The sequence below is a fragment of the Ctenopharyngodon idella genome, chromosome 11 (assembly GCF_019924925.1).
Source record: "Ctenopharyngodon idella isolate HZGC_01 chromosome 11, HZGC01, whole genome shotgun sequence".
NCBI classification, from domain to species: Eukaryota; Metazoa; Chordata; class Actinopteri; order Cypriniformes; family Xenocyprididae; genus Ctenopharyngodon; species Ctenopharyngodon idella.
In genome coordinates, this window is record NC_067230.1 from 26,648,818 (window position 1) to 26,672,391 (window position 23,574).

General features: G+C 36.4%; 1 protein-coding gene across 1 annotated transcript in view; it reads right to left on the minus strand.

Moving 5' to 3' along the window:
- Positions 1-23,332, minus strand: part of sort1a (sortilin 1a) — a 26,488-nt gene extending 3,156 nt beyond the window's left edge. The window contains exons 1-16 of the mRNA XM_051911587.1: positions 22,929-23,332; positions 11,945-12,004; positions 9,628-9,701; positions 8,650-8,752; positions 7,957-8,118; positions 7,805-7,878; positions 6,558-6,607; positions 6,310-6,437; positions 5,770-5,914; positions 2,800-2,955; positions 2,620-2,726; positions 1,540-1,642; positions 1,033-1,204; positions 578-768; positions 237-426; positions 2-118 (exon numbers count right to left, since the gene is read on the minus strand). Of these exons, the coding sequence (XP_051767547.1) occupies positions 2-118; positions 237-426; positions 578-768; positions 1,033-1,204; positions 1,540-1,642; positions 2,620-2,726; positions 2,800-2,955; positions 5,770-5,914; positions 6,310-6,437; positions 6,558-6,607; positions 7,805-7,878; positions 7,957-8,118; positions 8,650-8,752; positions 9,628-9,701; positions 11,945-12,004; positions 22,929-23,183 (2,087 nt within the window). The 5' untranslated portion in view covers positions 23,184-23,332. The remainder of the gene's footprint in view (position 1; positions 119-236; positions 427-577; positions 769-1,032; positions 1,205-1,539; positions 1,643-2,619; positions 2,727-2,799; positions 2,956-5,769; positions 5,915-6,309; positions 6,438-6,557; positions 6,608-7,804; positions 7,879-7,956; positions 8,119-8,649; positions 8,753-9,627; positions 9,702-11,944; positions 12,005-22,928) is intronic.
- Positions 23,333-23,574: the final 242 nt, after the last annotated feature.

Consider the following 23,574-nt stretch of genomic DNA (forward strand, 5'->3'; position numbering starts at 1 on the left):
CCCGCTGGTCTGAAGCTGCTCTTTGCGTCCGTGCAGGCAGATCTCCAGTGAATGGCCAATAAGGTCAGGCTGCTCCACACACACAGAGCTGTTTTCCGCATGGTAGAACCCGAAGTCACTGTAGGAAAAGAACAACAAGGATTGGAATCACAGACTGAATGTACATCATGAATAGTATAAATGACTCACATTGTACTTTGAGTGTATTTGATAAAAATGAGTGTATATGTTTGTACCACTGAAAGTCAGTTAGGGAGCAGGCACATGTTGTGGGCTCCATGGTCACCATGTAATTCCGGCCGTTCCAACAGACTGAGTCCTTTCGCAACCGTAAAAACCTTTCCTTGTATCCCAGTATGCATCCGTCAGTGGGGTCACTATTATTGCTTGAGTGAGCGAGCCACACTATGTAGTCATTATCCTGGCCTGCAGAATGAGTATTTGGTCATTTCAGATTCACATTTTAAGATCTACTGAATGCTAATAGATGTGTGCATACCATACTGGTAAAAGACGGAATTCTGTATATTTGTATAGTAGTTTATAAAATGCTTTTTAGAAATATTAGGCCACTCACAGTCTCTAGAGAGCAACTGCCTGAAGTCGACAGTGACAGAAACCCAGTACTGATTCAGGACGGTTTCTCTGTAGCCCCACAGGCTGACGTTCATGGAGTGGGCACCAGGTTCTGATGCCAGGCCAGTGAAGTATATTGGCTCATCGGTAAAATTATATACATGCCAACACTGACCTTCATCAGTCGAAAATCTAGTGAAAAAAATTAAAAGAAAAAAAAAGAAAATGTAAAAAAAAAAAGTATACACATATATATATTTACATATTACTTTTACATAATTTTTTTATTGTTAATTTATTACAAAATCAATTAAATTTTAGACTATTTTCCAGACAAAACCACTTAAATAAACAGGGTATCACCAGTGTTTCATTTGTTATAACTTTGGATAATTTATCTCATATGCTGAGGTCAAATCACTATAAACATACAGTAATGTTAGAGAGAAAGCTCACTTGATCTGTGATATGGGGTGTGAGGGGTTGTGCTCCACCGCTACAAGCAGTCCTCCTGAATCCAGTATGGCGTAGTGATGGGGGCCTTTTAATGCCTGAAACCATGTGTAACCTCCGTCATCTGACACGTACACGTCTGGAGAAAGCACAGAAACTGCACCTCCCACACTCCCTGATGAAAGAGCAGATGGAAAAGAGACGTGAGTCAGAGAAATGCAGCGTGAAACAGTAAAATAATCCTAAAATATATGTATAATTAATTATTACTTATTTACTTTAGTTCTGCAGTCTGAGAAATTAAAAATGATCTAAAAATGATACTAAAAATCACAGTGGGTTTTTTGAATAAGCCAGTGGCAATAAAATAAAATAAAATAAAAAAACTCTCTTATTAGCCACATAGCTGGGGCTGGTGAAAATGGTTATACAAATGGTTTACACTGAATGTGAATCAGTGATAGTTCTGCCTTGTAGAAAGACGTCATGCAGAATGTGGGCAGTAATCACCATGTGCCAGGATAAGTCCCACTGCATTTGGCTCTGAGAGGGGCTGCACGGGCACGTTCAGTTTCATAGAGATGCTGTAGGACGCGTGAATATGCAGACTACACTGCAGAAGACAGATGCATATGAGATTAACATGAAATCACACACACAGCAATTTGAGTGCTTATTCTCAGGACCAAAATGAATTTTAAGTCATAAGTTTTGCATGATTTGAATATTAAAGTTATCATTAATGCCAAGTTCACACTATAGGATTTTAAGCCTGATTTATGCCCGATTTGCAAGTTAACATGCCCACAACAGAAGAGGCAACTTTAAAGAAGTTTATATTATTGCAGTTTCACAGTGCCAAGTGTTTTAGCTCAGAGAAAGCTCTTAGAAATGTACTATATTAAGCTCTTAGAAAGATCTCAACAACAATCAATAATTCAATAATGACCAACGTAATCTACCAAGAGCAGCGCAAATTAGCGTCTGGTCTAAAACAAGCTTTTTTTGGGCAGTAAATAATGGCACAAATACTAGTAAATTGACTAGCACAAACCTTAGTAAATCACCTTGCATGAATCATTTAAATACTCTCCTCCCATTAATTTTGCGCCTAAAAAAAAGAGAAAACTCCTACAAATGCATATGCAATATGGTCAGCCACAAAAAGAACCTTGTCCACACCTTTTCAAGACTAATTACTTTAGTAAATCCTGACAGTAGATTTTTAAAGCCAAAAGAGGGTTTGCGGTGGCGGAAGTTGTTAGTAAATCTGGCCCCAAACGCTTGCTAGTTTTGTGCTTTTGTCCTTAATGTTTACACAGAATAAACACAATATGAAAGTCTGTATTTATCGGCACATGACCAAGACTGTTGGATTTTCTTTAATAGCACCATGAACATACTACATTGCAAATCTCCCTGGACGAACTGTCCGGCTCAAGGATATAATAATAAATGCTCACTAGTTGTTTTTTTAAAGGGAACAAACCAGAAACCTTCTGATTACTGGCTCTGCTACACCACTTCTCCATGATTTATTTCTAATATAAAATTCAGATTGTGGTTGTGCTGTTTATGTGTGGCTCTCACTTTGTCTGGGTGCTCAGTTGTAGAGTCACACACTCCATTCCAGGGCTTCTGCAGTGGTCGCCACCCTCCACCTTGATTAAATGTGATCACTGTCTGCACAGAGCCATCTGAAGAGGGAAGATGCACATCAGCAAATATGAGATTTGTATAAATGTGTTATGAATACAGTCACAGCCTTACCCACGGCGAGCACACTGGTCATATATACGCCCCTCAGAGAGGTGATGTTGGTGAAGTCAGTGTCTCCGCCCGTAGTGGTGTACAAATGGCGTTCCAGAGACTTGGAAAACACTGTACCTCGGTCATCAGACACATATATGGTACCAACACCTGAGTCTGATGGAGTAAAAAGAATTGTTAGCATCCAGGTTCTGATGTCATGGTTATGTGATGGAATTCATGATTAATCATAACTAATATTATTTTTTCTTGCAGGAATAAAATTTATATGCTTTTGAAACCTAAATGTCCCAAACCTTGGGCCAAAGTCAGTGCGTGTCTGAATCATATCTGAATATAACAAAAGGGGAAATGAAACTTAGGGACAGCTAGACAACTATCTAAATATAGGGGCTTTCGCACCAGAGGAACCTTCCTAAAACTATTGGCTGAAGTCCCCGGAACGAATTTAGTTCTAGAAACTACTTTTGGGGGAACTAAATGGGCTTTCGCACCGAATAGTTCTAGGAACTCAGTTATAGGAACTAGCCACTAGGACAGTTCCCAAGAACTAATTTCTCCCCCGGGCCATGTTCCTGGTTGCATTCGCACCGGGAATAGAAGCAACCGACAGCGGCGTCTTTAAGCGCAGCATTTACAAACGCTAAAAACCGGTGGATGGAGGATGCTGTGATCAGAGCTGTGTTTGTTGTGTGTCGTGGGCTTCAGAGTTCCCTATTCCCGGTGCAAATGCAACCAGGAACATGGCCCGGGGGAGAAATTAGTTCCCGGGGAACTAGTGGCTAGTTACTATAACTGAGTTCTTAGAACTATTCGGTTTGGAAAGCCCCTTAGAATAGCCCCATGACATACTGAGTAATCAACAAACTAATAAACCCATTATTTGGGCAGATCTAAATTTGCTTTTACCTAGTAACAGAAGGGTTGGAACCAATCATATTGTAGAATGCTTTGCCATGCTCCTATCCTATATAAACTGTTGTATTCTTTTTGTCGGTGGGATTCTCTGTGATTGATATGAGGTCCTCCAGCCGTGATTAAAGCATATTCTAAGGCATTATCTGCTGCAAGTTTGGGAACACTAAAGACCTCATTTCCAAGTGCTAGGTTTCAAACAGGTTGAGACATCACCCGACTCGAAGCCAGTTGTCGACTGTGGGCACAGTGATAGAGTATAAATACTGAGTGTCAACTGTAGATGCTCGGGTGTCGACTGGAGACGCCCCAGGTAAACTTAAGTCAGGTGCGTAGGGGAAAATCTACCACAGCTACAAATTACACATTCATATAAATGGACCCTTTTCACATTTCCGGAGTTCTCAGAAGCAGAAGTCATCATAGTTGTGTAAACTTCTATAGCGGTGAAATGGAGATGTAATTTTAGCATTTGCTCTAATAGCCAAAGAAAAAAATCTGTGACAGCATTTGCATGACTTTCCAAAAGAGGGAAAAAATATAGAGATTGATTACAGCAGTCAGAAGAGAGATGGATGTGAAATTTGCCGTTGTATTGGAAACACCTTTTTTGTCATGTACTGCCAAGGTAAGTATAGCATTATAAATGTGTATTAAATTAAAAGCGCAGAAAATTCATGTATGAACAGTCATCTTTTTTTTATGTTTTCTAAGGTTTTACTTCAAAACATATGCAAAATCCAAATCAGTGTTATATTGTTAAGGCTGAATTAAAATAAAATACACTACCAGTCAAAAGTTTGGAAACATTACTATTTTTAATGTTTTTGAACGAAGTCTCTTATGCTCATTAAGGCTGCATTTATTTCATAATAAATACAGAAAAAAACAATAATATTGTAAAATATTATTACAATTTAAAATTATTGTTTTGTTTTTAATATACTTTAAAATATAATTTATTTCTGTGATGCAAAGCTGAATTTTCAGCATCATTACTCCAGTCTTCAGTGTCACATGATCCTTTAGAAACCATTCTAATATGATGATTTGATACATTGTTATTATCAATGTTGAAAACAGTTGTGTTGCTTAATATTTTTTTGGAACCTGTGATACTTTTTTCAGGATTCATTGATGAATAAAAGGTTAAAAAGAACAGCATTTATTCAAAATATAAATCTTTTCTAACAATATACATCTTTACTATAACTTTTTATCAATTTAACACATCCATGCTGAATAAAAGTATTAATTTCTTTCAAAAAAAAGAAAGAAAAAAATTACTGACCCCAAACTTTTGAACGGTAGTGTATATTGTTACAAAAGATTTCTATTTTAAATAAATGCTGATATTTTTTTTTACTTTTTATTCATCAAAGAATCATGAAAAAGTATCACAGGTTATAAAATAATATTAAGCAGCACAAGTGTTTCCAACATTGATAATAAATCAGCATATTACAATGATTTCTGAAGGATCATGTGACACTGAAGACTGGAGTAATGATGCTGACAATTCAGCAACACAGAAATAAATTTTAAAGTATATTAAAATAGAAAACCATAATTTTAAATTGTAATAATATTTCACAATATTATTGTTTTTTCTGTATTTATTATGAAATAAATGCAGCCTTAATAAGCATAAGAGACTTCGTTCAAAAACATAAAAAAATAGTAATGTTTCCAAACATTTGACTGGTAGTGTATAAATATTACATTAAAAAATAGAAATTTTGCCTTGGCCACTACCTAAAATTAAATAAGATTAAGTTGAAGCACTAAAACTACCAAAACTAAAACTGAAGTAAAAAATAAATTAAATAAAAGCAGAAGTATTTAAAAAATACTAAAACTAAAAACTGAAAATATAAAAATAAAATCTTATTAAAAATAATAATAAATACTATAATAGTATATAAATAATACTAAAATAACACTGATCCAAACCTCAAGTCTAAGTAACATGATCCATAACTGGATATTGCATAGCAACATTTTTATTTAATATATTGGAGATTTACTTTGCTGAACAATAAACATTGGCTTCACCTCCAGGTTCATCTACGTGCATGAAGACCATATCGTCATTTGCGGCTAGAATGGAGTAGAACTGTTCATGGCCAACGGTGGGAAGCTGAGCCATGTCCCATGTCTCACCCTGATCTACTGAGACATGAATCATGCGTGTGGAACCCTGCACAAGAAAATAAGTGTTTTTGACATCTGTATGTGATTTCAACCTTACACAACACACTACAGCTCTGGTCAAAAATCTGAGATGCCTTGCTACATACAGCCTACTTGGCCAGCTTTAATACATTTCAAAATATCTTTAAATAGAAAACATATTAAATTGTAATAATATTTCACAATATTACTGTTTTACTGTATTTTTGATCAAATAAATGCTGCCTTGGTGAGCATAAGAGACTTCCTTTAGAAACACGAGACCCAAACTTTTGACCGGTAGTGTATATGTAGTGATTTTGGTCAAAAGAAACCATCTATGATGTCTAAAAATGTTATCTAAGTGGGCAGCACACAAGGTTTTGTAATAGAACGATACATTAAGATTTTAAGAGAGCTCACCGAGTCGGTCATGATTGAGGCAAAAACAAAGCGTCCACCCAAGCCGAAGGAATAAATCCTGCTTCCAATAGTTTTAAATGTTCTGCCATAGTCTAATGATTTTTTCAATTCCAACTTTCCCCGGTCACCTGAGAGAAAGAGAGAGAAAGTGAAATTCAAAAATATGCCTGAATGAGAAACAATACGCAGGAAGCATCTATCCATTTACAGCATTATTCAAATGATGGGGCTATAACAAAGTCACTCACTGCAGGATCCATTGGGATTTGTAGTTAAGAAAATGGTGTCATCAATTCCCCTGAAATGACAAGCAAACAGATATACAATCAGAAATTTCCATCCATCCATGCCGAGTTCACCACTGCAAACAAAAGCTAAGGACATTCCTTACTCCAGATCTAACCAAAGGCCTCAGTTTCTTCAGTGTAAGAAATCAAATGTGACCAGGATCATATTTATGAGTGTTTGGACTGTAAACCTCAAAGGAATAGTTCATGCAAAATGAAAGTTGCTTTATAATGCATTTTATGGTGCTTTTATGTTCTTTTTTGGCTAATGAAAACAAAACCTCAAACATTCTGCCTAAGGGATTTTGTTTTTCACTGAAAAAGTAAGTAATTCTGGGCCATTTCAAAACCATACGTTCCAAGAAAAAAGCTCTAATACAAAGATAAACAGACAGAATGAATTATATTCTGGTGTGAGAAACCCAATGCACACATTACAAAAATGTAATTGCAATAGATTTTGCTCCATTTGACAATCAAGAGAAATTAACTGTTATTAAAACAATTAAATCTAAATTAGCTCTAGGCGGCGATGAGATTCAAACTCACGTCAAATTATTACATGAGAACCTTTCAGCACTTGGACACACCATGACTGATCACAATGAAGAACACAAAACTCTTGCAAATTGCACACAAAAATACCAAGATCTTTCTCAAAGCGGCATGCTCTAACATGACTGTTTAGCTCTGCACTATTTCTTTAAAGATTTATTTTTTGGCGATTTTTGCCTTTATTATGATGGGATAGTACAGAGTAGACAGGAAGCGAGGTGGGCGGAATTGGGAAAGGTCCGCAAGCCGGGACTGCATTTGCAGCGCTATATGTTGGCGCGCTGCCCACAAGGCTATCGGCACCAACAGCTCTGTACTATTTCTGGCAGTCAGGATCAATGCACGGCCTTTCATCAAATGGGAAGCAAAGTTGTATTTACAAGTTCTCAGGCTGGAGATATATTAGCAAGTTTAGTTTGAGACACTTTGTCGCAGATAAACAAGCTAAACATTAGCACATCTTCTTTGCACCCAGAGTTATATCAAATTTCATATTTACCTGCCACTAAATATCACATAAAAGCAAACTTTGGTCATTCAGATGGTAGGGCAGAATGAGCTGCAATATGGCCCTGACATTGCCAGTAGAAAATTCTGGCTACATGAGACTGTTGTTACTGATTCATTTATGTACTGTATGTTTACAGTCCTACCATTTCACAAGACAAACAGTCTCATGGATCTTCCTCCAACTGGCGCCGAAGTCCTCAGACAGCCATAAGTCATACTGAAAGAAGAAGAAAACAGCATTAGTACACGTTCTTTTGCACAAAACAGAAAGGAAATATCTAATTAGAGGTCTTACATTGATGCTGTAGACCATGAGTATGTTGCTGTCTCTGGGATTGTATGTGATCTGCATTAATGGATGGAAGGGAAGCTCAGAGGTCACAAAGCTTTTGCCGAAATCAACTGAACGGAAAATTTTGGTGACTCTCCCATCGGTTAGATCACCTGTGAGGATAACCTGTGGGACAGATCATGATCCTTTTCAGTAATTAATTAATTACATCAGTGATCACTGAACTTACTGATCAATTATTATACAATTACATTAAGTTATTGAAAGAAGGTTTTTTTGATCATACATGTCAATCAGAGATAATCATTTTAATGCATTTGTAAGTAAAACTGATACTGATACTGAAGGAACTTTTTTTTTTTTTTCAGGATTTTTGATTAATATAAAGTTCAAAAGAACAGCATTTATTTGAAAACAAAATTAAATATATGAAATGTCTTTACTGCCATTTTTGCTGAATAAAAGTATTAATTTCTTTAAAAAAAATGACCCCAATCTTTTGAATGGTGTAATTTTTGTTACTAAAGCTCATCCTTTTGAGGTGACAACCTTCCACCTGTATGAACTTGTTTGCTTGTGTGTGTACACGTCAAAATTTCACAGCACACCACAGAGTCCATATACATTACACTGAAAAAAACCTGGAATATTCCTTTCAGAACAGTTCAAAATTACAGCAGAGAAGTAAATATTCACCTTCCCAGAGTTTTCAGGACTGATTGCGATGCCAAACTCTGTCTGTATGAAGGTGTTGTTAATGAGGTCGGTGATGTCCTGGAATGTCTTTCCATAGTCTTCACTGACCCAGAAAAGATAAGGGGGAGTTATGGATCATGTGATACAGCTAAACAAAAAAACCAACCACATGTGTACCAACATTGAGCAAACACAGCACTGGACGAAGAGGATTCATTACACTCTATTAATCATGTTTTTAAGGCAAGACACTTTTGAGACAAAAAGACAAATATTTAGATTTTGGGCTATTTGGCTTTTCATAATGTGTTGTCTCAGACTAGTGGGAAAAAAAACATCCAACAAACACTTTAATGTGTATTTATTATTGCTCTTTATCTATTTGTGTCTGTAGATTTTAATTACAATACAAATCTTTAAAGTATGTTTTCTAAAACATTTTTTCTCATGCACTGAGCCAGAAATCTTCATCTAAGCAGCACTTACATGCATCAGACATTACAGTTTTATTTCTATCTACTGTATATTCTGAAGGTTTTTACAGAGGGGTTTGTTAATAAATTATTTGCCTGACTTTATACAACATAAAACATGGTGAAATTTATTATTTTTTTCTGTCTGTTGACAGAATTCTCTGATTTATGGAGTGATAAAAAAGAGACATGAAAACTCTCTTTAAAAACTTTTGAATCTAATATGTCAAAAAAAATTAACCTGGCTTTGTACAATGCTCAGATTTCTGTTTTGAATAATTATGCAAATTAGTGCATATTTAATTAGACAATGCCTAATTTACATATTTAAACATAACATTTCAGACAACTTGTAATGCAAAAAATTGTAATCAGTCAATTTGGAAAGTATGGTGACATCTATTAGTTTTTTTTTTTTTACCCTATTAACCTGGACTATCTTGCCTTAAAAAATCCTCAATTCTTCTAGCAAGAGCTTGGACACGGTCCTAAAAGACACTCTTACCTTCTGTACAGTCTGGACTGACCAAACCGCATGATAAAAAGAGGAACCTGGAATGTGGTCAGCACCAGCAGTACCTGCACAGAAGAGGGACACGGTGAATATTATAGCATGTGCATGTGAATGACTCAGACACTCGCAGTGCAGTGAAGCATTCATAGAGATTTAAACTCTGGCTTGGCCAAGATACTGCGGGACACATGCCTGGACTTGAGCACAGCCACAATCTCACCCTTCACACTTGATTTATCCAGCCATCACTCAAGATCAGGCACTTGCTGCTTGCAGAAAAGATTCTGATTGGTCGGTGCCTTGTTCTCATTTAACTCCTGTCTCTAATCCTTAAGTCAACATGAAATGGTATTTGCAATCCATTTTACTTTCATAATGTGACACACTTCCTGAGAATAAATCAATAATTAACATTATATGCTAGAGGAGAGGTTTTCAAAACTGGGGTCTACAGAAATAATTTTTTAAAATAAAAAAATATATTGAAAAAGTACACACACACATTATATACACACACACACACACATATTATATATATATATATATATATATATATATATATATATATATATATATATATATATATATATATATATATATATATATATATATATATATACACACACACACACACAGATACACACATATACATATATAGTTCTTTCTGGTTCTCGAATCTGATTGGCTGAGAGCCTTGTGATATTCTAGTGATAACAGCACTCCTATCTTTTCACCGTTTGTATCACTCCACTTAAAGTGACGTCATGGCGGCCGAACAAATCTACCATATTTTTTACTACTACTACACTTGTTCCACGAACTGTAGTTTTAAGAGTTTTTTAGGCAAGAATGTAGTTGTTTAGACCTGAAATATGTGATGCATATTTAATCATAGAGCCTGTTTTACAATTTGTTTAGACGTTTTCAGAGATGCAAGCTCCAGCTCCACGGCTATATATATCAATTTGATGTTTTACGTTTAACTTAACTTCATAGAAAGTAAATAAGTAGCATAGTCTTTCTGGGAAAATTGGATCAAAACTATTAATGACTCATCCTGCACTACACAGATTTTTTTTCTAGTCATATGATTTCTACAATGAAAAAGCAAACTAACGGTTATTTAAAACACAGGATGAACACAGGATGATGTTCCACCCCAAATTCCTGTCTTTAAAAAAAGTAAATAGGGTCCATTTCAATTCATGTTTCTTCTTACAAAAGAAAGATTCGTGGGAACTCCTTTATGTGCCTGAAAAAAAGCTGGACTATTAGAACAATATTCGTTAAAGGTGCAATAAGCAATTACCAGAATAGTGCTAACTCTGACACCTCAAAAGTAGAAAAAGTGTCTCAAAAGATGCCACTCTTTGAAAATGTTTGGACAGAGTTAACAGAAATGTATTGGAGTGTTGTTGTTGTTGTTGGGTGAAGGCTGTGAGGAGTAATTACAGCTTGTACATGTTTTACAGCTGCACTTTGGTTCAGTTCTATAAGAGACGGAGTCAGCCTCCAGTGTTGTTGGCCCTAAAAGACAGTTTGAGGTCTTGTCAAGTCAGGCTCTGAAGAGTCTTTCAGCCGCTGAAGCTGTAATTCACTCGTTCTCGTTTCACATTGATGTGTGATTGTAGGAGCCACATTCCTGCGAGTTCGATCATGAAGCTGACCACAGAACAGCTTAGTGGATAAAAAGCTTGGGTTAAACGGACAATTACACATTTTTTTGATCGGCTACTGGTTAGTAAACATAATGGCAGTAACGTAGTGGATTAGAAGGATTGGGATAAATCAAAGGTTGTTGGTTCAAATCCCAAAGTAGCTGGAAATTTCAATCAGGGCCCAAATATTTCTATGCGATTTTTACATTTCTATGAAGATGTTTTTCCTGTGTTCACATATCGAAAAAATTATTTGCACAACTTGGGTGGTTTGTATTCAATGAGAAAGATCAGATGACATTTTTATAGGACATCATCAAGTCAGTAATTTAGTGGTGGCAGTTTTTCAAGCCCAATTTAAATTTTTTCGTCAAATGGTGTGATGCTGTTCACAGAAAAATACAATGACTTTTCGATTTTATTGTTAGTGGCGTGTTAAAAACACTTCTGCTATGTTGTGGTGGGTTTATTACGAGGATAGTAACTTACTTTAATTAGGCCACAGATTGAAGTAATTACAACAAACATCATCTGGTGTGACTTTATAACACTAGGTGAGGCAGTTTTCTCAAAATACCATTTTGCATGTCACACTATATTATAAATCACTCACATTACGGTATATAGATTTTTAATTTTTTTCGACTCACCCCTGTGCCGTCTCCAACCCAGGCCAGAGACACCGAGCCACTTAGGTCATTGAAGTTGTACTGAAAAAGAGATGTAGAGACATAATAAAGTATGACTGCAAATAAAAATTGTAGTTAAAATTCTGTAGATGGATGATATTAATAATCCCTGCACGGCCAACATGAACTTTTTCCCTCTAAAATATCCAGCATAAATCAAAACAAATTAAATCTAAAACAAAACAGGTAATTTTTTTAACATCACCGCAATTCGGGCTCTAAAATCTATTTTATTCTAATATTGTTCTCTCTCTCTCTCTCTCTCTCTCTCTCTCTCTCTCTCTGTCTAATGCAGGTTTGTTTTCAGAGCTCTTCTGTGGTGAAACTAAACACCACAGGCTTTCACTGAGTCCACAGGGATGAGATTAGAGGCTGGAATCTGACTAAAAATATATAAGAAAGGGGAAAAAAAAAAAATAATAATAATGACTGAAAACAGGGCTCCAAACCATAGCTTTACATAGCTAAAAATAAAGAAACATCCAGTACAGAGCAGAAAGTAGTCACACAAACACAACAAATAAAGCTAATATGAGGAAAAAGTGCTTGGAAATGAAAAATGTATTGTTGTATTAAAGACAACAAACAACATTTAAATGCACATTTTGTTTGCAAATGTATGGAAGCTTGTTTCCGCCATGAAATAAAAAGTAAAAAATGTAATTGTGATATCTTATCTCACAATTCTGACTTTTTTTCTCGCAATTGCAAGTTTATATCTCACAATACTGACTTTTTCCTCAGAATTGCGAGATATAAACTTACAATTGCGAGTTATAAAGTCAGAATTGCGAGTTATAAAGTCAGAACTGTGTGATATAAACTCACAATTGCGTATTATTAATGTGAGGGAAAACAGACTGACATTTTTTCTCAGAATTGCGAGTTTATATCTCACAATTCTGACTTAACTCGCAAATGCATGTTATAAAGTCAGAATTGAGAGATATAAACTTGCAATTCTGGCTTTATAATTTTTTGATTTGACAGTAAAACTTTCCAAGTTACCAAATATTTTCTTTGAAGACAAAATCAGACATAAATAGACAATTGCTGATGTACAGTAAAAGTAAAGAGCTATAAAATTAATGTAGATTCATTGCTCAGACAATTTGGAGAGAAATAACTGCGTTAAATCTATTGATTTTTCTTTTAAAACACTAAACGGGATACATGCGAGTCGAGTCTTAGTGTCTTCATCTAGAGAAAAATAAGAAAAGCAGCATACAGTACTTCTTCATTTAATCTCATTACTCTATATCACTACATAAACATTAACTGAGACATTAAAGAGAGAAGTTAAACTGATCACCAATCAGCTAAATATGTACAAAATAAGTACATATTTTTATGTACTACATATTGTTAGCATTACTAACATAAGTATGTTAGTAATGCCTAATAAAAGGCAATGTCTAATAAAAGTCAACTAAGCAAACATATTTACGGTGCTTAATCAGAAAAATCCTGGTGATTCTAGGAAGAAAAACACAAGTGCTGGGATTTATCTGTCCGCAGGGAAGCGGAACCATGTAGCGACATGCACACAGAAACCACTGCTGATCCGACAGATGGCTGTGCCGCTGTCAGCCGACCCACACTGCTAGGGAATGTGTGTGTGTGTGTACGGGCACATTTAAGAGGACAGGCCCGCTGTCAGTCGAGTGTGTAACCTCCCTTTCAGCTTCACTCGCTGGAATGCGAGACCCAGATGGTGTGTGTGTGTGTGTGTGTGTATATACGCGAGGAACAGAGAGAATGCCCCACATTTTCATCTGCCTCACACACTGAGAACAAGAGAGCAACTGATGTCAAAGAGATTGTGGGAGAGAAAAGGAGGGAAAAGAATAAAGAAAGTCCAAGCACACATACACGGGCTCTGTTCCAAAAGCTAGTGAGCTGCCTGGCTACTTGCTACATTACTACATAGGCTTTTGCCTCTGATATGGAACCTCATAAGTGACCGATTTGGATGCTCTGCATTGACAGCAATTCCGTGAGTCTTTATGTGAAATGCACAGGAGACTCGATTCAACTAGTTTTGATAGTGTTTGGCTTTAGTATGCTGCTAAACTAACAGCATATGTATAGCATACATGCTTATTCGGTTAAGTCTGACGTCACGCTGCAGCACTTCCGGGTCCAAACGCTCTATCTTATACCACAAGAAAACAACAAATGGTGCTAATATACACACACAATGTGGTGTAATACTTCCAAAAAATTATAACGTCACGACTTAACAAGCGGATTGAGTAAAATATAACAATTGCAACATTCTTAATTAAAATCAAAACACCAGACTTTGTCAACTGAGCTTGTTGCAATGCATTCTGGGTTTACTTTTTTTTTGTGCTTTCATAGAATTTGGCTTAAAGTAATGTTGTTAACATTTGGAACAGACTTTGTGTCAGGAGTGTTCATGGTGTCTTAAAATGGTGCCTATGTAGACAGTTCACTAGGTTTTGGAACAGAGCCTCACATTCCTGGGTGTGTGTTTTCTGTTTTTTTTTTTGCTTTTTTTTTTGTAATGGGGAAAATAATGTGGTAACAGGGTTGGCTGCAAAATATGCTTAACATTAAGCATTTAAAAAGTAATTAAAATTAGCTTTTTTATTACAATGGTTTCAATATGAATGTCAAAATAATGACAATAGCAATGCAATTTATTTAGAAAGGACAGTATGCCAAAGTGCTGTAAAAGTAAAAATTAAATTAAATTAAAATAAAATAATAAAATAAAACCTATTACAAATACAAAACATCAAACAGCAAACAAAATAAATAAAATAAAATACTAAAAATAAAAAATAATAAAAATGTTGCAAAACGCCAGCCAATCACGGAATAGAGTCACAACTGAATACAATCAATGATGTATGATTTTAAAAAGGTGAAGTGTAAAATTTTTCTATTATGTCTTTAAATGCTGGGAGTGCATTGCGTTTTGGCACAGAAACCACTCACAAACCAGAACTGGAATAAATAAAAGTAAAAACCTTTGATAAATGACGACACCCTATCCACACACATTCAGATCCATTTTGAGTATCTCATCTACTATTTTATGGTCCATTTGGACGTGTTTGTCTAAGGAGGCCTCCACCGCACTCCTTTCTACGGATCACATCCTCTCTGCATTTCTGCAATTCCACCTAAGCCCCTGGAGATCAATGACCATGTCACAGACTACTCCATTTCTCACTTCTCCTCAGTGATGACATCGTCTTACAATTTTTACACGTTTTTTTTTTCTTTCCTTTCTTAAAAAGCAGCCGTACAAGGTCCAGGGAAGCAAAAGAACCGCAGCATTTTTGAAACTCACTAGCGTCCAGGCCCAATGGAAATTTGCACTCTCACAATCCAAAGTGTGAACAAAAGTTTCCATGTTACCAACCCAGCCAACGTCCTTCTGATGCAACCCACCTCAAAACAGACCCTGAATGGTACATGTGTTCTAGAACAGCAAGAACAAGATGTCTAAAACACCTGCTTAAACTGCAGGGCTAGTGTTCCTTCTCAATAATGTGTCTCTGAATAATGGATATAGTGGTTGCCTCTTCATTCCTTGCCATATTTAAACCAGAAGGAAAGAAGCATGCTGACATCCCATACTGGCCAACAAAACAGGCTTGCCAAGAATGGCCTGCACCATGCCAACAAGTCTTTTTTAAATGGGGGATTAAAGAGGGATGTGAAGACATTGTGAGCATACAACGTTCCTTCAGTTAGGAGAAGACCAAAGAACACATGACTCAAAGTAATGTCCTAAACAAACTCTATGACTTCACACTACACTTATGGTTCAACTTTGAGTCCACACTTTGGTGATGTAATGCTTTATAGATTGTTGGTTATTACGGTAGTTTTTCATGCTGGGGTCGCAAAAGCGGGTGCTAGAGAATCTGCAGAATTAAAAATAAATAAATAAATAATCTGAACACATCAAAATTATTAATTTATCCTCCTCTATACATACTTGTAGAAAATAATTACACTCAAGGCTTGACATTAACACCCGGCAAATGCGCCAACCCTGATTTCAGCAGTGGCGTGTAACACAGTCACTTCTACTAGCCACTTTGGTGGGTTAAACTTTACATATAATATATTCACTTTGCAATTGTAGTCTTTTGAAGTTATAAACTAAGTGCAATGTGTTGTCAAAAACATCAATTTTTCGATACATATCGATACTGAAATATCTGAAACGCTTTCAACAGTTTGCACCAATTTTTTTTGAGTTATGACAACTTTGAGTGAATGTACGTTCCACCAACAAGCTGCATTGAGTTAGAGGAACTTAATAATTTGTAGCATAAACACAAATTTTTAAGTTGATTACTCAAAAAATTAAGTCGCTCCAACTACCAGAGTTGTAGCCCTGGAACCAATTAATCTTATCTATTTCAGTTCAAATCAGAAGCTATCATAGCACATGCTAACATTTCAACATTTATTCTCCTTACCCAGTCCTATGCAAAGCATGCTGGGAACTACAAATCCTTTCAATACTCATTTTCCGCACAATAGATACACAATACCAGCTGCGCTTTCTCACTCTCTCAACTCTCCGACAGTGAGTTGACACACAGACCCGCCTCCCCTCACTCACTCGTTTCATTTACTCTGGATGAATATTGTTGGTGTTACAGGACTTGAATTTCGGTGTGGGATTGCATGTATTGTGCATAATTTTCACTCATTCCGGCAGATTTTGGGCTCACACCCAAAGTGCATGCACATAAAGCCACCTCTCAGTACTAAATTGAGTTCTTTTTCACTTCTTATTGCGCTTAAACAGTCAAATACACACAAAATAATGTCAAAATGCCGGTCTTGGTGAGTATTCACATAAACATAGTCAGTTATGTTTTAAGTGAAGGTAAACAGTTGAGAAAGACAACACATGTGTAACAGTATAATGGATCCGTGCGTCAGGTCTTAAAGTGACAGCAGCCTAATATTATACACTCTAAAAAAATAATGTGTTGGTTTAACAAAAAACAATTAATACAACAGTCTGCATCAATTCTTTTGAGTTATGACAGCTTTGAGTGAATGTACGTTCCACCAACAAGCTGCATTGAGTTAGAGGAACTTAATAATTTGTAGCATAAACACAAATTTTTAAGTTGATTACTCAAAAAATTAAGTCGCTCCAACTTGTAACCCCGGAACCAATTAATCTTATCTATTTCAGTTCAAATCAACAGCTATCATAGCACATGCTAACATTTCAACATTTATTCTCCTTATCCAGTCCTATTCAAAGCATGCTGGGAACTAGAAATCCACTGCCTAATGGGCTATATGCACGGTTACTTCCTGGTTGTCGTTAAGCCAGCTCGGGCATTTCCGGTGAACTGTTATCTGTTCATTCTGTGCTCACTGTACATCGACACAAAACCATCAATGGTTGACTTTTTAATGTTGTATTCATATTTTAATGCACATCACATTTACCTAATTTCCCAATAAACCAGTTTTATTGATTGCAATAAAGACGAAGCTATTGAGACCGTTTAAAAAACGCAGTGTCTGTAATTAGACACGCACACGCATTTTTTTCCCCCAGCACTTCAAATGTTAATTTTAATGTGATGACCACAAACATTATTTGTTCATCCTTCTGAGATTGTCCCCATTGTAAAACCGAACGTTTCAAAATGTAGGAAATTCAACATTTGATAGAAAACACTTATTTAAAAATAAAAAAGACAATAATTACGACTTTAACCAGCAGGTGGCGGCAAAGTAGCATTTATTTGCGCATATATCAGCCATTTCGTCTAATCGTTTTTCACTTCGTTTTTAACTAAATATTAAACATTATAAAATAACTAGGTTTAAAAATACATTTTGTCAATGTGAAGTATGAAATACTCAAAAAATCTTAAGAAAAACAATAACTTTTCTTGTGATTCATGACAGAAAGCGAGCACCGCGCTTTCCCTTTGTAATTACAGCAGCTGTCAGTCAGTGCAGCGCAAGATCAATGATTTCAGTACACTTGTAAAACCACACATTTTATTCAATTAATCTAAGTGCACAATAAATATTTAATTTTTGAAGCTTTTTTTTCACATAAAAGTGTGAAAACTGATGGTCGAATTGAATTTAGCCGAGGAGGAACAATGAGGTACATCTTTATTTATTTATTTTTTTATGCCGTCTTACGTTTGAATAACTAAATTAATGCTATGCCTGACTATTTAAGTGACTATATTCTGATTATAAACTAAGTATTACACTACTGATGCTCAACACACCAGCAAATGACATCTCACCGGAAGTTTTCGAGCTGGCTTATATTAATGCGTAAGTTCTAAAGAACGCTCCGTACATATAGCCCATTTCCGAAGTTAAAGACAATTTCATTTCGTTACTACAACTTTACAAATTTTTCCCCATGGTATCAAAATTGTGGCCAGTGAAAATGCTAAGTGGCTAGTAACTTTGGAAAACCACTAGCCACAGTGGCTGTTGAACAAAAAAGTTAATGTCGAGCCCTGAGTTTCTCGATGGTTTATACTACAGTACTCTAATGGTGTACTAGATATGTGGGGGAGGCAAAAGGCTTTTTTAAAAGGGGGGTGTTATCAAACAAAATTTGAGAACAGTGCTAACTGAGATTTTTTCAGGTATAATAGAATTCCTTAGTAACTGCCACAGTACCACAAGAATATTCCACATTTGCAATGCACTGGCCAAGTATTAGCATCTGTGTTTGTGAGTATGTGTGGGGCCTAAGGCAATGGTATGGTACACAATCCTAATTGGTTGTGTGGTAATCCTGGCCAGGAATCAGACTCCTTGAATCCCTACCATTAAAGGGCTTGCAAACTGGTCACAGGTCAACGGTGGATTACTAAGGTCTGTTTTCACAAAGATGAGTGATACAATCAACCCGATGGCCCAGTGGGGATATTTGCAGAGAAAATCCATCCTGCGGGGAGAGAGCCGAATAATATTAAAGTGCGTCTGCTCTGTTAAGACTTAGAGAGGCCACCTGAGCATGGAGCCACTGAAATCCTCCAGAACAATAACATTCAGACCACGGCAGACAGGCTTTTCCAAGAGAAATATCTGAAATATACTGTATAATGGCAGAAAAGTATAGAAAACTTCAGTATACACTCCTACTCCTTTTCTTAGCTCAATGCATCCTCTCCAGTGGACATGTTAGAACCACGAGGAACGTTGTTCGGGCTGCTTTTCTGGCATCTCACCAACCCTGAGCATTTCAGAGAGGACAGAAAATGTTTTCTCTGTACATTCTCCCCAGGATCGGAAAGGGGAAAACCTGGACGTCTCTCCCTTGTGTTGAACTGGTAAACAGTCTTTGAACTCCAGGTCTAGCCAAAAGAAGCTTTAGACTTGATCAAAATGGCTTCACAGTCTGAGGACCAATAACAAAAATGACTTCATTTCTAGACAGTAAAAAAAAAATTGAATTTGGGTTTAATAAGAGACATGTCTCAAGTCAGACCCAAAATAACTGCTGTTTAGACAGGTGGGCAAATGCTAACACGTGATTTAAAAACATGCACAAAAATATCCGGGAACCAACATCTTAAACCATGTTTTCCTAACTGGAATGCCACGCCGAAATGGGTAAGAGGTCAGCAGTTCGTTAGATGGAACCATGTTTGTGTTTTCATTGGACTCGCATAAATAACTCCCTACTGGCACAACTTGGATTTAAACATCCAAAGCGGAGCCTTAAAAAGTCTTCCAGCCACCAAAAGAGCATCTCAAATCATTCAAACGCAAACTTCATCCACAATGCTGTTTGAACACGCGTACCGTTATAAGTTCACGCAGACTTCATTAGAAGAAACTACAGGCAGTTGTTAAAAAGACTTTATTGTGAGCTTGTAAAATTTCTAATTGCTCTGGCAGGTCATAAATTCCATCGGGCAGAAGACGATCAGCAGCCAGTTTTCATGTCGACCGACCACAGACTCTTGCACAACACCGTGGTTGCACATTTTGGACTGAAATAGATCTGGAATATTATACCTCAAACTTAGCACTGCAAGCATCCTAATAACTGCTTTTTAGATCATAAACATGATGCTTCACTGAAAACTAATTATATTTTATCTAGAAATTATCAGTAAATCACTGGGTAAATAGCTAGTGTTCATTGCAGTGTTGAAATTTTGTTGGATATCACTGGACACAATAAGTTGGTAAATTTAGAAAGCATATCAATGGCAAGTATTAAAGGATTAGTTCACTTCAGAATTAAAATTTCCTTATAATTTACTCACCCCCATGTCATCCAAGATGTTTATGTCTTTCTTTCTTCAGTCGAAAAGAAATTAAGGTTTTTGAGGAAAACATTCCAGGATTTTTCTCCATATAGTGGACTTCACTGGCTACCAACGGGTTGAAGGTCCAAATTGCAGTTTCAGTGCAGCTTCAAAGGGCTCTACACGATCCCAGACGAGGAATAAGGGTCTTATCTAGTGAAACGATTGGTCATTTTGTAAAAAAAAAAAAAAATATATACTTTTTAACCACAAATGCCCGTCTTGCACTGCTCTGCGATGCGCCATGTTGGAAAGGTCATGCATGACGTAGGCGGAAGTACCGACCCAGTGTCTACAAATCGAACGTGCAAAGACTAAGTCAAATGGCCTTTACAAAAAAAAGGTAAAACAACGATGTCGGACAATTTTGAAGTTGAAGAAGAAAATGAGATGGAGTTTTTCGCCCTACTGCGGTACTTCCGTATACGTCACGCGTGACCTTTCCAACGAGATTACGTAATGTGTGGCGGACTGCAGAGCAACGCAAGACGAGCATTTGTGGTTAAAAAGTATATAAATGTTTATTTTTTTTTATAAAATGACGCCACACAAGACCATTATTCCTCGTATGGGATCATGTAGAGCCCTTTGAAGCTGCACTGAAACTGCAATTTGGACCTTCAACCTGTTGGTAACTGTTGAAGTCCACTATTAAGGAGAAAAATCCTGGAATGTTTTCCTCAAAAACCAATTTCTGAAGAAAGAAAGAAGAAAGAACTGAAGAAAGAAAGACATAAACATCTTGGATGTTTTGACTGTTTCAGCATCAATTTTGTGTACACAACTTAAATAAGTTACAACAAGTAAACACGTCAGCAGTGTAGGCATATTTCCAAACGACCAAAAATTATGTTAGAGTAGCAATATGTAAAATTTGGTCAACTGAAATATCAAGAGGTGACTCATTGCTGAAGAACTTTACTACAACAGTTTTATTTATCACTTGAGAACACGACAATCTGAACAGCGCACCAAGTTCAATTACCCAAATAATTCAAATTTAATTACCAAAACTTTTTTCTGGTTTTGTGTTTCTGGCTAAATTAAAACTTTAATTTCAGTTTTGGTAAAAAAATCAATTTCGGTGCATCATTAATAAAAAATGTGGGATTCAAAAGTCTAGTTGCAAGCATTCTAATTAAACAACCATAGTTTTATAAACGTTATATTATTAAAATAGCACTGTTAAGCAGTTTGGATGTACATGTTATGAAATCCCCACCTCAAGAGGGGCCTTCTATAAATATTTCAATCATAATAAAGGGTCAAAACAGGCTCTAACTAGAGGAACTTTACAAGTACTCTTGGAAGGAACTCTACAGTACATGTATGCATGCAAGCTGATGTTCAAGACTATCCAAACAGGTGTTAAAAGCCCTGAAACTGAATTTAACAAGATGTTTTTGAGAGACGTTGCCTCAAATACTTTTCCCACTGTTGTCATGCCTCAAGCCTTTTCTCGTTTCAGAAACATTCCTTTCTTGGAGGAAGCATTTCACTTCAACAGTCATTTATGCTGGACGGAATGTGAGAGGACGAGAGCCAAAAACACTGGCCATAAAAGAACTGGCTCTGTGTGCTTTCTTAACAACAACAACAGTCTTTCTCTATCAGCACTTAGACTAAACTCATGACCGATTGCCTTAGCTTTCCCTGAAATGTCAATGTGCTCTGTACTTGGATAAATAGGTGATGCTTCCCACAGAACAGGACTGATATGAAAGATATAGATTGGCATACATGTAGCTTATCGTTTACCGATAATTCCTGCCAAGCGAGAGGTCACGCCAACAGCTGGTAAAACGTAATTGATGTGCTTGGGGCAGAGAGTTAGATAAGAGAGATTTATTAGAGGCAGCATGTTTCCTGACTACTTAAGGGTTAGTAATCAACCATGGGCCACTGTAATGAATGAGCTCTGACTAGATCTAGTTAAGCAGAATCACCTGACCCTTCTGGACATAAATACAGGAGAAACACATCGCAGAGACATTACAAGCACATGAAGAGGATGAATGCATTTGTTCTCTTGGCATAAAGATGAAATCTGTGGAATGTCTTAAAGGAACATCAAACACAAAAACTCTGGCCCATCGTATTTTATGCAGTGTAATGTTTTTATCAACCATATGGGAAACTTCACAAACATCATTTTATTTGAGAGCTTGTTTTCATACACTTATATGCAAGTAATTCCATTAGAGACATGGAAGCCTTAAAATTCTGGTGTGGTGTGGCAATGCTATGTGGTATTTGAAAAACGACTGAAAAAATAACATTCACTTTCTGAGAAAGGTGATGTAGGTACATTATTAGGTAATCTCAGACCAGAGGCCAGTAGTATGATCTCACTTTTGTGATTTATGGTCCCTAGAAATCTAGGAAGAGCTTCCAAAGTAGGAAAAAAAATCTTCAATTCTACGTATAAAAAAAGAAGAAGAAAAAAGAAAAAGATACTAACTAAATAAAGAAACTTAGACTTAATAAACTTAAACAATTAGTCAAAACATAAAGAAAAATCAGAAAATAAAAATTATATACACAAAGCTTTCATTGTATTATAATATATTATGCCTATACTAACTGTGATGTGAGTGTAACGAGTAAGAAATATTTTGACCTACCGTATGAGTGTTGTTTTTTAACGTAGAATCATAGCCGTGCAGTGATTCACATTGATTTTGTACGGATTCTTCACTCCTTTTCATCTTGACATGATCCAGCTGCTGTAAATCTCTCAAACTGAGCAGATTTCGTGATTTGTGACTCTTTAGAAACATGGTTTGCTCACTCCTAGAGCTGCTGGGTCTCTCTTCAAAGTCCATACAAAGAGCCACTGAGAATAACACAACCAAAACCCAGCAGAATACGGTGCTCATGGTTTCCGTTTTAATGTGCACAAAATTCTTCTGTCTAAATATCCATAAATATCAGGTTTATTGGTAATTGAAGAGAACGTGCAGTGTTTACACTCTGACGCATGTCTGTGGAGAAGCCGCTGTTCGCACTGCTAAACTCACGGATTGTTCAAGATTAGGATGGGTCGTCCGTTCGACACGCCCATTTTCATGAATATTAATTCAGGCGCGCTGACGTTGCCTGGTAACCTTTTCAATGGCCATAGGTTTGCACCCTATGGTTTGCACGCGTTAGAATTCCAAAGGCTTAATATTAATATTAATTAGGAAATAGCGACGTTGCATCGCAATTTACCAATGGCGAAGGCCTGGTTTATGAATATTAAGAGACAAGCATTCCCTATACTAGAAT